The sequence below is a fragment of the Lissotriton helveticus genome, chromosome 3_1 (assembly GCF_964261635.1).
Source record: "Lissotriton helveticus chromosome 3_1, aLisHel1.1, whole genome shotgun sequence".
In the NCBI taxonomy this organism is placed as follows: Eukaryota; Metazoa; Chordata; class Amphibia; order Caudata; family Salamandridae; genus Lissotriton; species Lissotriton helveticus.
The window spans coordinates 227,164,764-227,183,128 of NC_136061.1; the positions used below are offsets into that span (position 1 = coordinate 227,164,764).

At 43.7% G+C, this 18,365-nt stretch overlaps 1 protein-coding gene across 1 annotated transcript in view; it reads left to right on the forward strand.

Annotated features, from left to right (window-relative positions):
- Positions 1 to 217: 217 nt before the first annotated feature.
- UBE2G1 (ubiquitin conjugating enzyme E2 G1) overlaps positions 218 to 18,365 on the forward strand; it is a 260,388-nt gene continuing 242,240 nt past the window's right edge. Inside the window, exon 1 of the mRNA XM_078679679.1 lies at positions 218 to 458. Coding sequence (XP_078535805.1) covers positions 413 to 458 — 46 coding nt within the window. The 5' untranslated portion in view covers positions 218 to 412. The remainder of the gene's footprint in view (positions 459 to 18,365) is intronic.

The window sequence follows — 18,365 nt, forward strand, 5'->3', positions numbered from 1 at the left end:
GACGTTTCAGTAACGAGCATTCTGAGTTAGAAGAAACCACAACATGGCTTCTGACGGCGCGCGGAGGCAAACTTAAGATGTCTCATATCATTAATATTAAAAGAGACATCTCAATTTGTTCCTTTCGTTTATTTGACCTCACCAACATGGCCGCGCGCCTGAGCCTTTCCTAGTTACGTAAGCAGGGAGGCCCCTGTCTGGAAGAGCCGTGTTTCTCAGAATGGATTTTAGCATGCGCGAGTGCGCCTGCGCTGTTGCCGGCGGTGGCCTGGAGTGCGGCGAGTGGGGCTAAGGCGGTGTGAGGGGCCCGCGTAGACTTACCACTTACTCTCTTAGCGGCGTTGTCTGGGGCACGGGCTGCCCAGAGTTTACGCACCCGAAGCCCGCCCGCTTCCCCTTTCTCGAGTGAAGCATGACCGAGCCTCAGTCAGCTCTGCTTCTGCGGAGGCAGTTGGCAGGTAAGGGGCGAGAATGAAAGGGAGCAGTGACAGTCGTGGTGACAGCAAAGTGGCTGGTATAAAAGTGAGGTCTGCGACCCGCTTCCTCCGGAACACTCTTTGTTTCACCTCCTTAGAACACTTAACATACTTTAGCCTGTCATCCTGTGACCCGACAAGTCGGGAAAGGGAGAAATATTGTTGTCTTCTATCCAGACCTTGATAAATGTGGCCACCAGCGTCTCATTCCCTGGCAGGACTGTTACATATGGTTCCTGGTGTCTTCTTTCCCTACAGGGCTGTTAAAGGCCGCACCCGGCGCACTTTTATATGATAAGACTAATAAATGATCTCGGACCTAAGAGAGGTGTTGGCTTTGACAGTTTCCTGTGCCTCCAAGACCGTATTTAATGTAACCCCATTGCCTTAAACACTACCAGGCGTCTAAACATGACATCTGAAGTTTCTGTACAGGCAGAGGGTTAATTGTGATGCATTGTGAGTGTCATATGTCCTGACTAGGGTTGCGAGACTGTGCCTATTGTCACACGTTTCTCAAACATTGAGTAGGCGCAGCTTCACGCCAGTGGCGACACAGGTTGAGCTTTCTTTGCCATGCACACATGTGGCAAAAACACCACACAAGCCACAGTCTGCTCGTATAGGCTCTCTTTCTCACTAACTGTCCCCATCAATAGTCCTGTTAAAATACATACCCCCACACCTCTCTGTTGCAGCTTCTCTCCTAGGTGCAGCAACAAACACTTTAAGTCCACTACTCTGGTCGTCAAGCACGACATTAAACAGGAGCCACGTAGATATGTGACAGCCAGTAAGTATCCTTTTCTCTGACATAGATGCTTCTTTAAACACGATACCCAGTATAGATTGTCCTGGCCAAGTTTCAAATGTGAAGTCGCCTTTGCATTGATACGTTGTTACATATGATAGACACTCCACTGCCTTTGTAATGGTCTCTGTAAACCTCGTATTCTATAGCCAAACGGGTGTGTTCCTTGAAGGTAACAACCAATGTCTTTTACTCTGACATGGGTGGATTTTTACATCTGGCACCCTGCAGCATGTGTCCTGAAACTCAGCAGTGTTTTTAAAATCAACTCAGTCTGACGTGAATACCACTATTCTCCTCCAGCTGTGTTGCCTTTCCATTTTGGGCCCCACAGGAATCGGTACAAATATTTTGTACTCTTTATCTGCTATCCTAGCTTGAATTGATTGTCTCTGGCACATTTTGTACATTTACACTAAAAGGATGTAAATCGTTTTTAAGCTGAAGCTACAGTCACTGAAGTGAAGACAAAATGTCCCCAACTGGAATAAAGAAATTGCCCATAGGAAGGCAGCAAAGAAGCTCAAGCTGACTGGAACAAAACTGGTGATCATGTTTATGGGAACAGCATGGGGAACAACGTGTCTTGGCATACAGAGGGGCTTGATCCATGTTCAAGCCTTTTACTTTTAGTGAGGCATCTAGTAGTTTAAGTAGATCCCCAAGTTTTTGATGCCACTTGAATAAATAATACAGCTGCAATTGGCTTCTATATACAATTGTTTCAAATGAGTTGCTTCCCTTCCATAAAGTTTTTGCATTTCGTGACCTCATGGCTAGATTATGTAGTGTTTACCTGGATATCATAGACCCTCTTCTGGATACACTGCAGCAGATACAATACACTTCTGCTATTTACATTTTTTACCTATGGCTTAGGGACCATGTCTCCTCTGCAGTTAAAGGAATCAATCCTACCTGTTTTCAATCAAAATTGAAGCTATATACTCCACACTATCTTTTATAGCCTGTCTTTGTTGTGTTGCCGCAGAGCCATACGTTTTGTAAACAGAGATACACAGATCACTCTTTAGGCTGTTTAGGGCCACCACCTCCTTAGAAGAAAGTTTCATAGGACTCCATGGATGATATCCATTCCAATCTCACACAAATAAGAGAGAGGTGGCATTCCAAGTGCCAACACTCATTGTGTTTGTTCCCCATAAGTAGTGTTTCATCACTCATTAAACTAGTAACAACAACCCCTTTACACCCAGTGTTCGAACCCCAATGGATACCCAGTATCTAATCCCTTCCCATGGCAGACCTGAATTGATTCCTCTCTGCCCTTGCATGTTACCGTTTTTCATTGATTAATTCTGACCGAAGGGTTACATTAAATGAAAAATTCAATCTTAAAATCATAACATTCTGTCTTGTTCTTAAGTTAGTTAAGGTTGTTGCTCTTAGAAGTTTTTATGGTTTGCAGCACTTTAATACTCCCATGGCTGCCAAACAAATTTCTTAGTGTTCTGAGCAGAGATGTCAGTAAAAAAATGCACTCTAGATTTATTAAACATAAGACTGCAAGGTTTTGGATTGGTTTGTGTCTTTGTTGACATCTTGGATCTTGCCTGCTTAATGTGTGATTTAATTAACAACAATGTGTTTATTAAATATACCTCTAATAATTAAATACCATGTTGCAGACCCGCTTCCCTCACTTATGCACTCTATACCTCCTCCTAGGCGGCATTTCGTTTTGTGGATCTTGTTGGTGCTAATCTGTACAGGAGCTAGCACACTTCCTAGTCCTTGTGCGAAATATATAGCAGCAGATCATGTTCAATACAAAATTCCAAGTGCCTCAGTTGTAGTTGATAGTCCAAAAAACCTTTTGTTGTGCATCTTGCCAGAAAACACACTCATAAGCTGGCTATGTTCCATACTCAGAAACTTTTATCATCAGAGCGTAAATGTTAAAAGAATGACCACAGCTAATCAAAGCAGGTCGAAGCGTGTCACTGCAGCCTTTTTTAAACGGGCATTGGGACATACGGTGAGGTATGCTCTTTGAGTTATTTCTACAGGGTTCCTGCCACTAACTGTTTTTAGGTCTTTCCTGAGACAGCATTTTGTTAAATAAAAGTGGCTTGGAGCTTGCCCATCTCTTACCATTTTGTTTTTTCATTCTCACTCTTACTTACCGCCTGCTAGTTGGCCAGTGTGTGCTGGTTTCACTTCCTCTTCTTTTGTTTGGAGCATGGAGTACTGATAGCATTTTGGTTAGTGTCCTTCTGCTGCTCTTACCGTGATTGAGGAACTATGTTTTTCTTTCTACTTCGGCTGTCATCCTTTTTGCTTGTTTCCTTCCGTTGTTTCTTCTTCCATCCCACCCTCCCGATGTCTGTGTTGCCTCTACACCCAACATAAGAAAAAAAGCACTATGATGTGGCTAGCACTGGCCGAGTCATAGTGCTTTTTTTCTACCGTTTAGCCACGCTGCTGTACAACATGGCTAAAAGACCTTGTCAAAACTAATAGCTCTCTCATAGATGCGTCCAATTCGCTTTGCTAATGCTTGTTAACAAGTTGCCTCTGTGTTGCTGATGGTATTTTATGATGCCATATACATAGGTTACTTTTAATTTTGCTGAAACATCTTTCTGCTTTTTTGGTGCCGATAACTAGCAGTATCCTATTTGGGGATTCAGGTAGCAGGAAGGGGGGAGGGGGTGTTTGTAACTTTTGTGGATTCTCTTTTTAGTCTTTGGTGGCCTACCATGTGCAGAGGCGCTAGCTCCACCTGTTTAAAACGGGTTGGAGTGTGGGTGCACTGAAGGCACGCCAGTCAGGTCCAGTCAGCTACCAGCGCCAGCCATGCTGCCTGAGCTTTCCCGGATCGGTTGTTTAATTTACCCTGGTTATCTACTTAAGTACCATACTTTTACGCCTCTGTTTGCCTGTAACAGCAAATTACAATCTTGAGTTATCAACCAGGTCACAAAAACATCACTATCTACTACTGAGTCCTTGATGCAGACTTCTCACTTTACAATCTCTTCCAAAATACTCCACAGTAATGTACAGCATTATTTCTCACTACAGCATTGATTTACTAGTTTTAACCTAAACATGGCTTCATGAAGCAGCAATCTCTCCATCGCTGTAGCTATTCCCAATGGTTTTAAGATAATTAGATTTGATAGATCACTGGATAGAGGTGGTGGGGTGTCTGTTATTTAAAAAAAAAATTCTAATTTTTCCCTTTTGCAGCCATACTTCTTTGGGTAGAATTACTTTGCTTTAAGGTGATATCTCCTTAAATTCTGATTTGTCGTCCTCGTCCTGATCCTAATTTCCCTGCTAATATATTTGTTTTTGTTTGTTCTCTATGAATTTTATCTAGTTCTAATCTTCTTTTACTGAGAACTTTAGCTTATGGGTGGACAGCTCCTCTCATGGTCAGCTAGAGAGAATTTTTCAACCATTGCCTCTTACTTCGTCTTGAACAGTTCATTCATGGTCCTACACGCACTAAGGAACACACTTGGATATGTTTTCCCCCCCAGCTAGTTATAAACATCATCCAAACTCAAAATCACCCCTTACCATGAGAGCTTTGTATTCCACTTTTTTTCTGACGGCAGACTCTTTGAGTAATGCTGACTCTATAGAGCGGAGTGAGACCATTAACAGTTGGATTAAGTCCACCGTGGATGGAGTAGCCCCTAGGAAAAGGTGTTTTCTCAGATGAACTAAACTGGGTGAGCCCTAGTTCACTGAAGAACTGCATACGCAAATCTGCAAAAGATTAGAGACATTATCGTGCAAGAACTACAGCACTTTTAGTAAGTTAACTGCTCTAGTCTTCACACTTATGAGATGATGATGATTAGAGATGCAAGAGCCCTTTCTATAGGCCTCAATTACAATCATCAACAAATACTCCTAGAGAGCTCGGTAGGACTGTAATGTCCTAATCTTGACATTCCTAATGCTCAGAAGACTTATGAATATTTATCCACTTCTTTGAAAACATTTGCATCATTTTTGGGCTTTCTGAGTCAACCACTCCTTCCCACTCATATAGTCCAAGTTTAACATCCTTCTACCCTCTTTCTCCGTTTTTTCTTCATTCTCTTCTACTTTCCATTAAATTGGTATCTGCCTGTCGCCCTGTCCAGGTTGCCTGGTACATCTGGCAACAACTGTTGTCCCTTCTTTCATACACTTATCCACCTCATCTGAGACTGCTGTCGTCCCAGCCAGTTGGAAACAAGCTATTGTTTCCTGAATCTTTGAAAAGGCAACTACAGACCCTTCTCCAATAGTCCCTACTACGATCTTGGAAAGGCATGTTAACATTCTGACAGCTTACCTCTGAGCCCATTCTGTGTTGGGCCCGGTTAAATTGGGTTTTAGACCTTTACACAGCACTGAGTTGAAACTTGTTGTGGTGGTGTCTGAACTTATTTGGCACATGATGAAGGGGATAGTGCATTACTGATTATCTTAGATCTTTCTGCCGCTTTTGACACCACTTCCCATAAGATCCTTTAAACTTGACCAGTGGGATAGGAGTCAGTAGAGAAGCATTACACTGGCTTACGTCATACCTCTGCATACATTCTCAGGTGGTCAAGATTTAAATCTCATATGGTAATTAGGCCATTTTTTCATTATGTATGTAGATAACATCTAGCTGTTTATCCTCCTTGATAAATGTAGAAACCAGAACAGTTTTTCTTTATGAAGATGAACTGCAGCAGTAACCGATGTGCAGCAGTGGCTAGATGAATCAAAATGCTCGTAAAAGGAACACTAATAAAACAGAGATCCTCATTCTAGGGCAAATAAACACCCCGCGGACAGGTTGCGGCCCTCAAATTTAGGCCCAGTTCATTCCCTATGACAATCATGAAAAAATATTGGCTTTTTATATTGATACATTGCCCTGTACTACCTAAGCAAATAAGGCCAATCTCCTTGTTTTTTTTGTTCTCAATTTAAGACCATAAAGCAAATTATTCCTTATTTACTTACTGACTGCTGCAAATTAATGACCCAAGTTCTCATTTTTCCAAGGTTTAACTTTTGTAATAGTTTTTGGGGGAGGTTCTAAGAGGGTGGGAAATAAGCTGCAGTTACTTCAGAATTTGGCAGTACATCTTATCTATGGATTTGAAGGTGTCCAATTACCCCTTATAGACGGGTATTCCATATGCTTCCAGTTACAAAGCAATACACTTCAAAGCACTTTTTCAGATCATAGAGCCATTAGCAAATTCTGCCCAATGTACCCGCCAAATAACTTCCATTTTTACACTTTTTCTCGTGTCCTCTGCTAATTTTTCTAATAACAAACAGACTTTGCCTTCTTAAAGAAAGCACACTGCGGTGGCCGAGCTTTCAGCTAGCTCACTTCTAAACTCTCCTCTCCGAGTAAGCAGCACTCTTGTTTATATCCTGTTCCTGGAGTAATGTTTGGCTACTAGCTTCAGAATCCCTTTTGGTAACAGTCCGCTCTTTATAAATTAACATAATATCTCTCCGGAAGCCAAGTGCAGCATGCATTTACATACATTTAGGTACACAAAAACATTCATCCTGCCCCTCACACCCTCTCCGCTCTGGTGGCTCATATACTCAAGTAAAAGTTTATTTCTTCTTCCATCCTTGGCAGGGCCACCTCGTTCTTTCCTAATGTCCTAGAATTAGTCCGGACGGTAGTTATTAAGTGTTGAGGCAACAAGTAACCTAGAATGTAGGTTTGTGTCCAGTCCAACCTTTACCCCTTTCATGTGTAACACAATATAAGGCTTTAGCTGCGAGTCTGGATAGTGGATGGGAGGAATATGACCAAGGCTAGTGGATAGTATTTGACAGAACAAACCCTTCAGGGATCTAACCTCCTTCAAGTCCCCTGTAACTCTCCCACACAATTTGTAGCCCTAGCCCTTAGTGGTGACTTGTTGCATGTTTCCCGCTTACTGCCCACCAGGAAATATGGGTTGAGCGACTTCTCTTCCTCTTTCACACCCTGGTGTGCCTCACAAGGACAGGATGTGTGAGAATGCCTAGTGTCTGTGTGTTTCGCCATTAGGTACCAGAGGGTGCAATCCTTCTACTCGTGCTGTTTGCCCAGATTTTTAGAATCCCTTTCTTTACAGTTGATTACAGGTTCCTGCCAACCACACATGGCATGGTAGGGCAGAGGCTTAGGTGGTCTGCCCTTTTACAGTGCGATGAGCATTTCTTCTCTCTTTGAGATCAAACCGCACTTCACAAAACAATTAATTAAGATCTTCTGGAAAAATCTACACCTGGCTGTGCTGCCATGCACATAAAACCAGCCACTCAGATGTTCTCCCCATCCCCTCCACCCATAGTCATCCAATAACCCGGTACCTCATCAGGCCTTACATCAGAGCTATGTTGTTGGCTTCCTCTGAGGCTTCCAAAAATATTACTTACTTGGTGCTTGGTTAGCAAAGCGCCATACTTGTGAAGAAGAAGGGCCTACACTGGGTCCTCAGTTAATTTAAATTTATGTAGACAGAACCTCCTCTATATGCTGATCTTCAACCACCATGAGGGGACCCAATCAAGCAGCTGGGCAAAATATATCTCTATTTGGCCCCACGTTAAAACCAGGAGGTTTGGATCGGATTGAGTTTGAGAGAGGAGTATATAAGGTTACAGAACATGACTCTTGTATCGAGAAACATAATTTCTCTAGCTCTCAATAACTTGTGCACTTTAGTAAGTCAAGGCCTGATGACTTTTGAGCACTTCTTGGAATGTTTTAACCTGCTGCAAATCATGGTAGTAGACATCTGCGATTTGCGCTTACATTGTAATCCCGATTTGGCACGAACAGAAGTTTGTCTCAAAATGATATTACGCTCGTTCATAATTAGGGCTTTAATGTGCAAAACTGTTGGTTAGTTTATTCTGGCATAAAAACATTGGGTTGCACCCAACCTTCTGCAGAAAGTTTTGTTTTTCAATAAAGCAGCCCAAGCTCATGTTTATAATGCGATGATGATGATGCATGTTTATTAGTGGAAGATGTTTTCCCCCTTCAAAACAATCATAAATCCAGCTACTGTGTCTGAGTTTTTTTTTTTAACTTAGTATTGTGTGCTCACTGTAGAGTTTGGCAATATAGTGTATAAAACACCTACCATATCAGAGCCACCACCTTGTTCTTTGAAAGAAAGCTTACTTTCCAACAAACCTTGACTTTAAACCCTTTGCTGCTTGCCCCCCCTTTCACCACCCTTCCACGTAGCTAGCAAACCTGTATATTTTTTAAAGCTACCAACTCGGGGAAATCCAGGATGGGGTGACTTGTGTGGCTCTCACCAGGTTCTATTACCCAGAATCCTTTGCAAACCTCAAAGTTTGTCAAAACAGCACATTTTCCTCACATTTCTGTCATGGAAAGTTCTGGAATCTGTGAGGAGGCACACACTTTCACTCACCCAGCATTCCCCCAAGTCTCCAGATAAAAGTGGTCCCTAACGTGTGGGTAGGCCTAGAGCCCACAACATGAAACTGGCCAGAAATATACTATGGAGACTTGAAAATGATAGATCACAAAGAGACTTGGTTTTGCAAGGGGGTCTCCTGCGTTTTCGGTCTCGAGCTCGGCGACCATGTAGGGAAACCTACCAAATCTAGACATTTCTGAAAACTAGACATCTGGGGGAGTTCAGGGAGGTGTAGCTTGCGTGGATCCCCCAACGTTTTCCAATCCCTTGCAAACCTCAGTCTGCAACAACAAAAATCGTATTTTCCTCGAATTTCTGTGTGGGGGAAGTTGCGGGATCACCTGGCCAACATAGATTTCCTACCACCCAGCGTTCCTCCATCTCCCCTGATTAAAACTGTACCTCACGTATGTGGGTGGGCCGGGTTCCCGCAACAGGGAAGGGCCCAAAACCTATTGTGTTGGCATAAAAAATGATCGATCACAAAACGACCTGGTTTTGCAAGGGTTCTCCTCTGTTTTTGGTACCGAGCTCGGTAGCCATGTAGGGAAACCTACCAAACCTATACATTTCTGAAAACTAGACACCCGTGGGAGTCCAGGGAGGAGTGGCTTATGTGGATCCCCCAAGGCTTTCTTACCCACAATCCCCTGTAAACCATGCAAGCCAAACACCAGTCCACAAAAACCGCCAGCCAAGCGCTATTTCAACCGCCATCACATTTTTTATACAAAAAAGAAAACACAAACCAACTGGCAATAGATACAAAACTATAACTACAAGCACAATATCTCTAATTAAATAAATCACACTAATGCCAATCATAAACTCTGAACAAAGAATATAAAACGATACAGACAATTCCATTTGCTTTTACTCTCTTTTGGTTGCACCAAAACTCAGTTTAACGTGGTACGATTTAAAACATGTGGGCGCACACAGCCCAGGATAAGGAGGACAATCTGGACAGTACATACGACTTTCATTCCAGATACCTCTTTGGGTACAGACTGTACATTTCTTGGAGGGAAAGTTTTATTTGACCGTGGGAGGAATGTGATCAGGAAAGTGGCGATCTTTCAATATAGCCACATCCTCCACCACTGCTTTTTTAGGAACTCTTGCCTGTTCCACTGCAACAAGGCTGCCTATCTGAGACTGCCGAAACTGAACAAATGTTATCTTTGAGTCTGGGGAACTGTCCTTAATTTGCAGCAAAAGCATTGAAGTTTGCTAAATGGAATAAATGGATAGCCAACTTGTTATACCAAATGTACGCCTTAGGAACAGCAGTGTAAGGTTCCAACCTCTGATCTACTCCACCCATGTGCTTATTGTAGTCTGAAATGCACACAGGTTTGTGCACTTCAGGATCCTGACCCTAAACAGTCGCAGTTGAAAAATTCAGAGCCAGAAGTTCATTGCTACATAAAACTGCACTGTTTCTTCAAAAGTTTTTTTTCCAAATAAGCTTTTTTGGGTAACCTTTACGGTTAGAGCAGATTGTGCCACAAACAACATTGTCCACTTTGAACAATTCCCTGAACAATGTCTCACCGCTCTTAGACAGCATATACATCTTAACTCCTTGACGTGCCCTCTTGCTGGAACGTACTGCCTATAAACCAATTGGCCCTTGAACAGGACTAAAGACTCATCCACAGCTATTTCTTTCCCTTGCACATAAATCTTGGAAAATCGAACTACCAAGTGATCCAGGACAGGCCGGACCTTAAATAGACTGTCAAAATCAGGGTGATCTTGTGGCAACACTAAATATTATCAACACAATGCAGCATCTGAAGAAGCAAATACCAATTACAACTCATGATTGCAGGAAATATAGCTGTTGCCATCAAGGGATTAGCAGTCCAATATGAAGACAATGATGGCTTCCTTATCAGGCCCATCAAAAAAGTTAAACCCAAGAACTTCTTCAACTCATCCAGATTTGTGGGAGTCCATCGAGTAGCTCTAGAGTGGTGCTTAAGTCTGGCTGAGTTGCCCCTCTAATACTGTCTTGCGTACAAATTGTTCAGCTCAACAATCTCATTCAAAAACACACGTCCATAAACAACTGGAAAAAAATGTTTTGGCAAAAATGTACACACATCACTGACACAACACAAACCCAAATTATACCTAATCTTAATCCCTTCAAACACACTCTTTCTGTTCATACAAAACACTATCTCTACCCTCTGCTTACTTCTTACAGACCCATTTCCATCACCACCAAACCTATACTCAACACCTGTCTCATCAATTGCACAATTTAGAGCCTTAAAATATTACCCACATGCTCCACCACCACCCCTAATCCATATACATTCCACCCTAAACGGATGCAAACAAAATAAACAGCATGCCACTTTTCACAGCTTCGCACCTCCGTGTCATTAATACAAGACTACTCTACAAACAACACAGCTCACCAACTCAACCTCCATCTCCACCACCTACACACACAGACCCAGCAAAATGCCTTCTAAACCTGCTGGACGAAGATTACAATATAGACCAATAACATTAGAGCTATCTTCATACAATTAATACCAACACTAATAATACACCTGCTACAAGTTCAAAGAGTAATCCTCACTCTTGTAGCAAACAGCCATACCACCACCAAACCACAATATCTAGACTGCCTACTAATAATACATTCTTGACCACTTTCTAAAAACAACCACCGCATCTATGGCCTACTTGCTGGCCCACAACCTGATTTACTATTCAAAACAGGTTGGGAGATGACATGGCTCCTGTGTTGCATGAAGCCGTTCCTCCAAGCTATCCAACTGTCACGCAAAATTGCATAGACAAAAAAGGTGGTGGAATAGCGGTTTTATATTCAAGGAAATAATAAATCTAACCAAAGCTAATAATTTCCATACAAAGTTGTGAGGCCCTAGTGACAAGATGCAACCCTACTCCAACTTCTCCTATAACTTCCTTTTTCTTTACAGACCAACACTTAGCAATGCAACAATCTCAGGCACGTTTCTAGACCCAGTTGAAACATGACACTACACCTCAAACTATGCATCCTTGGTGACTTAAACATATTATTTAATAAACCCAATATGCCCATCCAAGAGTGAGAGGACCCCTCGCTCAGGATCGGGTGCAGATCTGAATCAGCTGTGACTGCTTAACAGGGGTATGGGGCGGCCCTGAATCTCGATGATATGGCTGGATAACAGGGAACGCAGCCGTGAAGCTCCCACCCCGCTGGTGCTACAGACTGGATGAGCGCTCCCTAATCCAGCAGCAGTGTGGATGTCTGGTGGCCTGCTGCTCTTTTGAACTGGACGCTGGGTTCCTGCATAAAATGGCACCCTACTGACAATGCCACCTCAGTGCCCCAGAAATTCGCCATGGAGAGGGCTTGTGTGTTGCTGGACGCAATAGAGTCAGGAGCCTAGATAAGCAATAATCTCCCAACGCTGCGTCAGGTGCTAAATAATTTAGTCATTGGGCCCACCATCTTGTTGGCCTCACCCGATTCCTGCATGTACAACTAGACTTCTTTCATGAGTCTACCCAAGCCTGCCATTGTTTGCCTCAATGCTGCGGTAGTCCTGGAGAAATGTCATGGGAGTGCTTTTGTGTGTGCGTCTGTGCGTGTATGAGGGGGTGTGTGAGGATGCACGTGTGTGTGTGTGTGCGCGCCTGTGCGTGTATGAAAGACTATTCACATTTCTGTGTGCGTGTCTGTGCGTGTGATAGTGTGGACATGAAGTTGGGTGTTTTTGTATTAGAGCATGTGATTCTATGTGTGCTTGTGTTTGTGCGAGCAGATGTTTCTGTATGTCTGCTTAAGTCTGTGCGTGTGATTTTGTGTGCATGTTTTTGAGTGTCTTTGTATTAGAGCATGGGATTGTATGTGTGCTTGTGCGTGTGGATGTTTCTGTATGCGTACTTGTATGCGCCCTCTGTTCGCATATGAGTGTGTGTGCGCACATTTGTGTGTGCATGTATTTGTGTACGTCCTTGGGTATTTTTGTTCTGGAGCATGTGATTGTATGTGTGCTTGTGTTTTTGGATGTTTTCTGTCTATGTGCTTGTGTGTGTGCGTCAGTGCGCATATGAGAGTATTTGCTCAAATTTGTGTGTTTCTGTATGTGTGCTTGTGTATGTGTGCGTGTCTACGTGTATGAGTGTGAGCGCATTTGTGTGTACTTGTGCATGTGACGATGTTTGCGTGTGCATGTATTTGGGTGTTTTTGTATTCGAGCATAGGATTTTAAGTGTGCTTGTGTTGGATGTTTTCTGTCTATTGCTTGTGTGTGTGCGTCAGTGCGCATATGAGTGTTTGCTCAAATTTGTGTGTACTTGTGCATGTCTGTGCGTGTGATGGTGTGTGCACGCTGGATTTGTTATTCTCTGGCGGTTGCTGTCCTGGATATTGACTTTAACTGCCTGACCTTAGGATGGCCACCAGTGTCCCAGTGTACAGTACAGTCCCCTGCCTGACCCAAAGATGGCTTCCATAGTGGCCCCCTACACGTTGTTTTTCTTCCCTGGGACAACAATTGGACATCGACCAGACCGTGAACCTATCCCCTAACCTGCCTACACATCAGGACTTGGATGTTGCGGAACTTACCCTATACTGTGGAGACCTAGCGATTTGGCTGATGCCCAGTGGAGCTACCATATAGCTAAAGAGAAGATGGGTTGTGGACTCCCCCCTCCCCCCCCCCCTCCTCCAACCCCCCTGCCGTCACCTACCCAGCCAGACCTTGGGCAGATTTTCCCCTCGTCTCTACGTCCTATCTTCCTCCTACCCCTCTACCCTATCCCCTTACCCATCCTTGCTCCGTTTACCTTGTCCCCTATGTTCTTTAAATGCTTTTCTGGATACTTATGTAACTTTTAACTGATGTAAATTGCAACATTAGTGTTCCTCATGTAAGGCGCTCTGATTCCTTCGGGTCTAGCCAGCGCTATATAATAACTCATTAATTACATTTGTTCCCATTTAGTACTCTCTCTCTTTGTCTACCTTCCTAGATCCTATCCCTTATCCCCTCTCCCCTGAATCTCTCATCTTGCTTGCTAGTCTACCTTGTCCCCTGTCCTTTGTGCCCTTTGACTAAGCTCTCCTTCTCTCCTTGTTGGTGAAAGATTCAATATTTATACTCTGGAGTCTCAGCGAACCCGCTGAGAAAGTCCACTGCGCCAAGGGAGACACTCACAGCTGTGGTATGGTATGGCACCCCTTGCCAAAGCACTCCCTCTCCCCTTTTTGGGGTAGGATCCAGTTTGTAGGCCTTGGATTCTCAGAGACCCCTCTGAGAGAGTCCACTGCGTAAAGGGAGCCTCCCGCAACTGAGCTAGGGAAGTGATACCACTTCCCCTGGGATCACAGCTTACTGGACTTTGGACGTTGCTTTGACTCGTCCATCGGTTTGTGTCCCCGTCGCCCTTTCCCATCCTCTTTCCATGCAGTGTCCTTCACCCTCCCCTCCTCTTTCCCGCCTTGTTTACCTGTCTACTTCCCCAGCTCCTTTCCCCTCCCCTGAATATTTCCCTCTGCCTGCTTTTCCCCTTACGCATTTGTGCTTATTTCTTATCTCAGCCTTACAAGTAACTATGTTGCCATGCTCTAATAACTGTGTAACCTTTGTAACGATGTAACCTGTAACTACGATCTGATGCTCATGTAAAGCGCTCTGATACCTCTGGGTCTAGCCAGCGCTATATAAAACCATTAAAATAGTCACTGGCCTATACACACACAACTTACATCAGATCGTCCACAAACCCACACAAATTGCTGGGCACATCCTAGATGCCATTTTTGCAAATCCAGAACACGTTACCTTTCAAAGGATTACTCAAGTCACATGGTCAAACTTAATTTTGAATACTTAGAAAAACAACTAACTTCCAACATAGATCTAGGTGCAATAAATTACATTCATAACCTTTGAGTGGCTCGAGGAAGCCTTTGCTATCCTACTACCACTAAGAACAAAACAGGACCAAATAAAACAAGTGCCTTGGAGAAGTGCAAAACTAAAACTGATATAACAACAAATTGCAGCACACCTGGATCAAAACAAATGGTAATCAAGACAAACTTCACCTACACAAACCTAACATATTATACTAGTATACAATCAAAACCGCTAAATAAAGGCACAATTCAGACAGAATTTAAAATACTAAATGTGCAAATAATTTTGTAATAAAATTCTCACAATTTTGTAAACCTAAATGCACATAAGGCACTCCTCACATGACTGAAGAATTTACTAACAAACTGGTAAGTTATTACACAACCAAAGCAGACATGTTAGACTTCTATTAAAACAAAGGAAAACCAACAGCCTCAACCAATTTGTAACAATCCCCTCCAAGGGTAGGCCTCTGCATTCCTTCAAACAACTATTACAATGTTAATGTATAGATCTGGTCAAAGCAAACAGGCCAGCCGGTTGCCCTTATGACCTTTGTTCACTACATACCTTTAAGAACATTCTTTTAGCTACTGCTGCCGCCATGCAGTTAAGAAAAATGATCAGTAATTCTTTAACTATAGCAATCTTTTCAGAAGACTTTAAAAATAAAAACAAAATAGCATACATACGTCCATTAATAAAAAATGCAAATTTGAACCCACATGACCCAAACTACAGACTAATTACAAATGGACCTTTCCTAGGCAAACTGATAGAAAGAGCAGCGTTCACCCAGATGTCACAATTCATTGAAGATAATGTTATACTTTCCAACTTCCAAACAGGATTCCGTCCAGGAAGAGGCCCGGAATCTGTCCTCATCACTATCGGGTATTTCCTAAAGTACAGAGTAGATTGAAACAGTCTCGATGCACTTCTTCTCTTGGACCTTTTCAGCATCCTTTGGCTCTGTTGAACATGACACACTAATCCTAAGACTCTACGTAGCCAGCAAAGAGGGGACTGCTCTCGACTGGATCAGATCCTACCTTTTAAAATAGGACAAACGTCATTCATACTCACTCTTTCTCATCCAAACCGTACTTTACAAAAGGAAGAGTCCCTCTAGGTTCTATCATCTCACCCATGCATTACAACATGGACATGAATTTCAGCTCACATGCCATAACTATGCAGCTGACGCACATACCTCTTAAACTGGAAAGCCCTAAAGACACTGGAAACTAAAAAATCTTCAGTTGCCTCAGAGCCATTGATCAATGAATGATATGGAGCCACTTCAAATTGAATGCTTCCAAAACTGAAATACTCACATGTGGCGATTGGAAAAATGACGAACCACTTTGCACCTGGCCTGGCGATCTGGGACCACCTCCTAATGTATGCAAGAAACCTTGGAATTATCATAGACTCCAAATTTTCAATGAATGCCGAAGTGGACAAGTTAGCAAGATCAAGCTTAATTTAATGAAAACTTTGCAACGCATCTTCCCTGCTTATCATTTTTACACACGGTCCAAGCTACTATCTCTTATACTCTCTAAACTTATTTTTTTTTTAAAAATGTTTATTTATTGATTTTAGAGCAAGGTGGATAATCAATAATACAAAGTCATTGAAAGCATACAGAACCCACAACACCCCCCACCCCTTGCCCCTCATCCCCCCTGGTAAAACAGTAACAAAATTGTAGTACACTTCGGACAGCAGGACATCATTCGCTAGTTTGTGGGAACAAAGAATATGTGAAAACAGAGTTGATCCTTCAGGTCCACACAGGAACATTTATAGGGGCACAACACCTTCTACTCACAGCAGGTCAGGATGGGACATCAGGTACTCCGTCAAAGGGGCACAAAAATCTTTGGGGCGTCAGGATTCCGGCAGCTCCTCATCATATAGTTGAAGCTGACTTTTGCAATACACTAGACTACGGAGCGATTTATTTATTTATTTATTTTTTTTTTTTTAATTGTGGGTGACGTTTTGGCATCCCAAAATTGTGCCACTGCCCTTTTGGCAAATGAAGTAGAAACTGCTATAATTCGCTCATTGCAGGGTTTAAGGTGCCTGACCGATCTCAGCAGGCATAGCTCAGGGGAGCAATTCACAGGTTCTAATATAACATCAGATAGAATGGCCACCACTGCACTCCAGGAAGCAAACACTCTTCCACACATCCAGCCAATGTGGAGGAAATCTGCATCCTCTTCTCCACATCTCACACAGTTGGAGGTTTCTTTTAGATCATACTTAATCTGCTGCAAGGGGGAATAATATACCTGGTGTAGGAATTTAAAATGAATAATTCAAAGATTACAATTGGCCGTGAGGCGACCGGTAAGTTGACAGCATGCGGTCCAGACCTCTGGCGTAATAGAGATACCCAGCACCGTCTCCCAGCGCAAACATGAAGGATGTACCTCTAGGTCGCGTTCGTGCAGAGAGGCATTGTACAGTCTAGTGATTAGTTTTTTTCGACACTCTCCCACCAGCAGCACCTGCAGTGCACGCAGGGTAGTGGGCTCAGCAGGGGATTCCGATACGCCGCACGAATCGCTTGACGAACCCAAACATATGTGAAGTTGAACATGAAGCCGCGCTCGGAGCCACCCTGCGCCTCTAGTAACGTTTTAAATCTGCCCTCCACATATAGATCACCCAGCCAAGTGATGCCCGCCGCAGCCAATTCTCGCAGGGCAGGTGCCTCCCGGGCCGCTGAGATTTCAGGGTCAGACATTAATGGCCGCATCGGCAAATACAAATGGATAGTCGCGCCCTTGCCGCAGTATTCGCCAAGCCCACGCCGTGCACTGCGTGGGGTTGATCTCGGTCCGCGAGCCACCCAAACCCCCCCGAAAGCATCACCGCCTGCAGTGGGACAGAAAGCACGGCATCTGCCTCTATAGCCACATGGGGCTAATACTTCTGTGGGAAATGCCAGGAATGAGCGAACTGCGCCTGGGCGCACAGGTAGTAGAGGCGAAGGTCAAGTGCCTCAAAACCTCCTCTGTCAAACGGCTGCACCAGCAGGTCCCATCGGCACCTTGGTTTCCTACCCCCCCACACAAATGTCAGCAAGGTAGACTGGAGGGTACGGAACAGTGCTATATTCAGTTTGGTAGGAATGTTGGCGAAGAAATATAATAACTTAGGCAAAAATAAAATTTTTACCACTGCGATCCTCTCCGCCAGTGAGAGGGGTAAGTGCATCCATCTCGCCGCCTGTTCAGAGATAAGGGTCACTGTGCGGCCGTAATTTTCAGAAATTACAGTGTCGGGATCCCTATGTACCCAAACCCCCAGGTACTTCACAGGGTCAGTTGTCCAGGTCAGCGGAACGTCCAGCTCCATATCTTTGGTAAGTGCCGTTAGGGCGAACACCACTGACTTGGACCAATTTATTCCAAGGCCAGAGAAGCGCTCAAATTGTACATATTCCCTAAGCGGTGCAGATAGATGAACCTCAGGCTCCCGGACGTATAGCAGCATGTCATCTGCATATAGAGAAACTATCAATGGCCGTTGTCGGAACCGCAGAGCAGCTGCAGCATGCTGTTGACTCAGCTTGCAGACAAGGGGTTCCAGAGCTAAAGCAAAAAGCATAGGTGATAGTGGGCAGCCCTGCCGTGTGCCTCCCCCGATGGGGAAGAATGAGGACACCTACTCGTTAACCCGCACCCTGGCAACTGGGGCTCTGTACAGC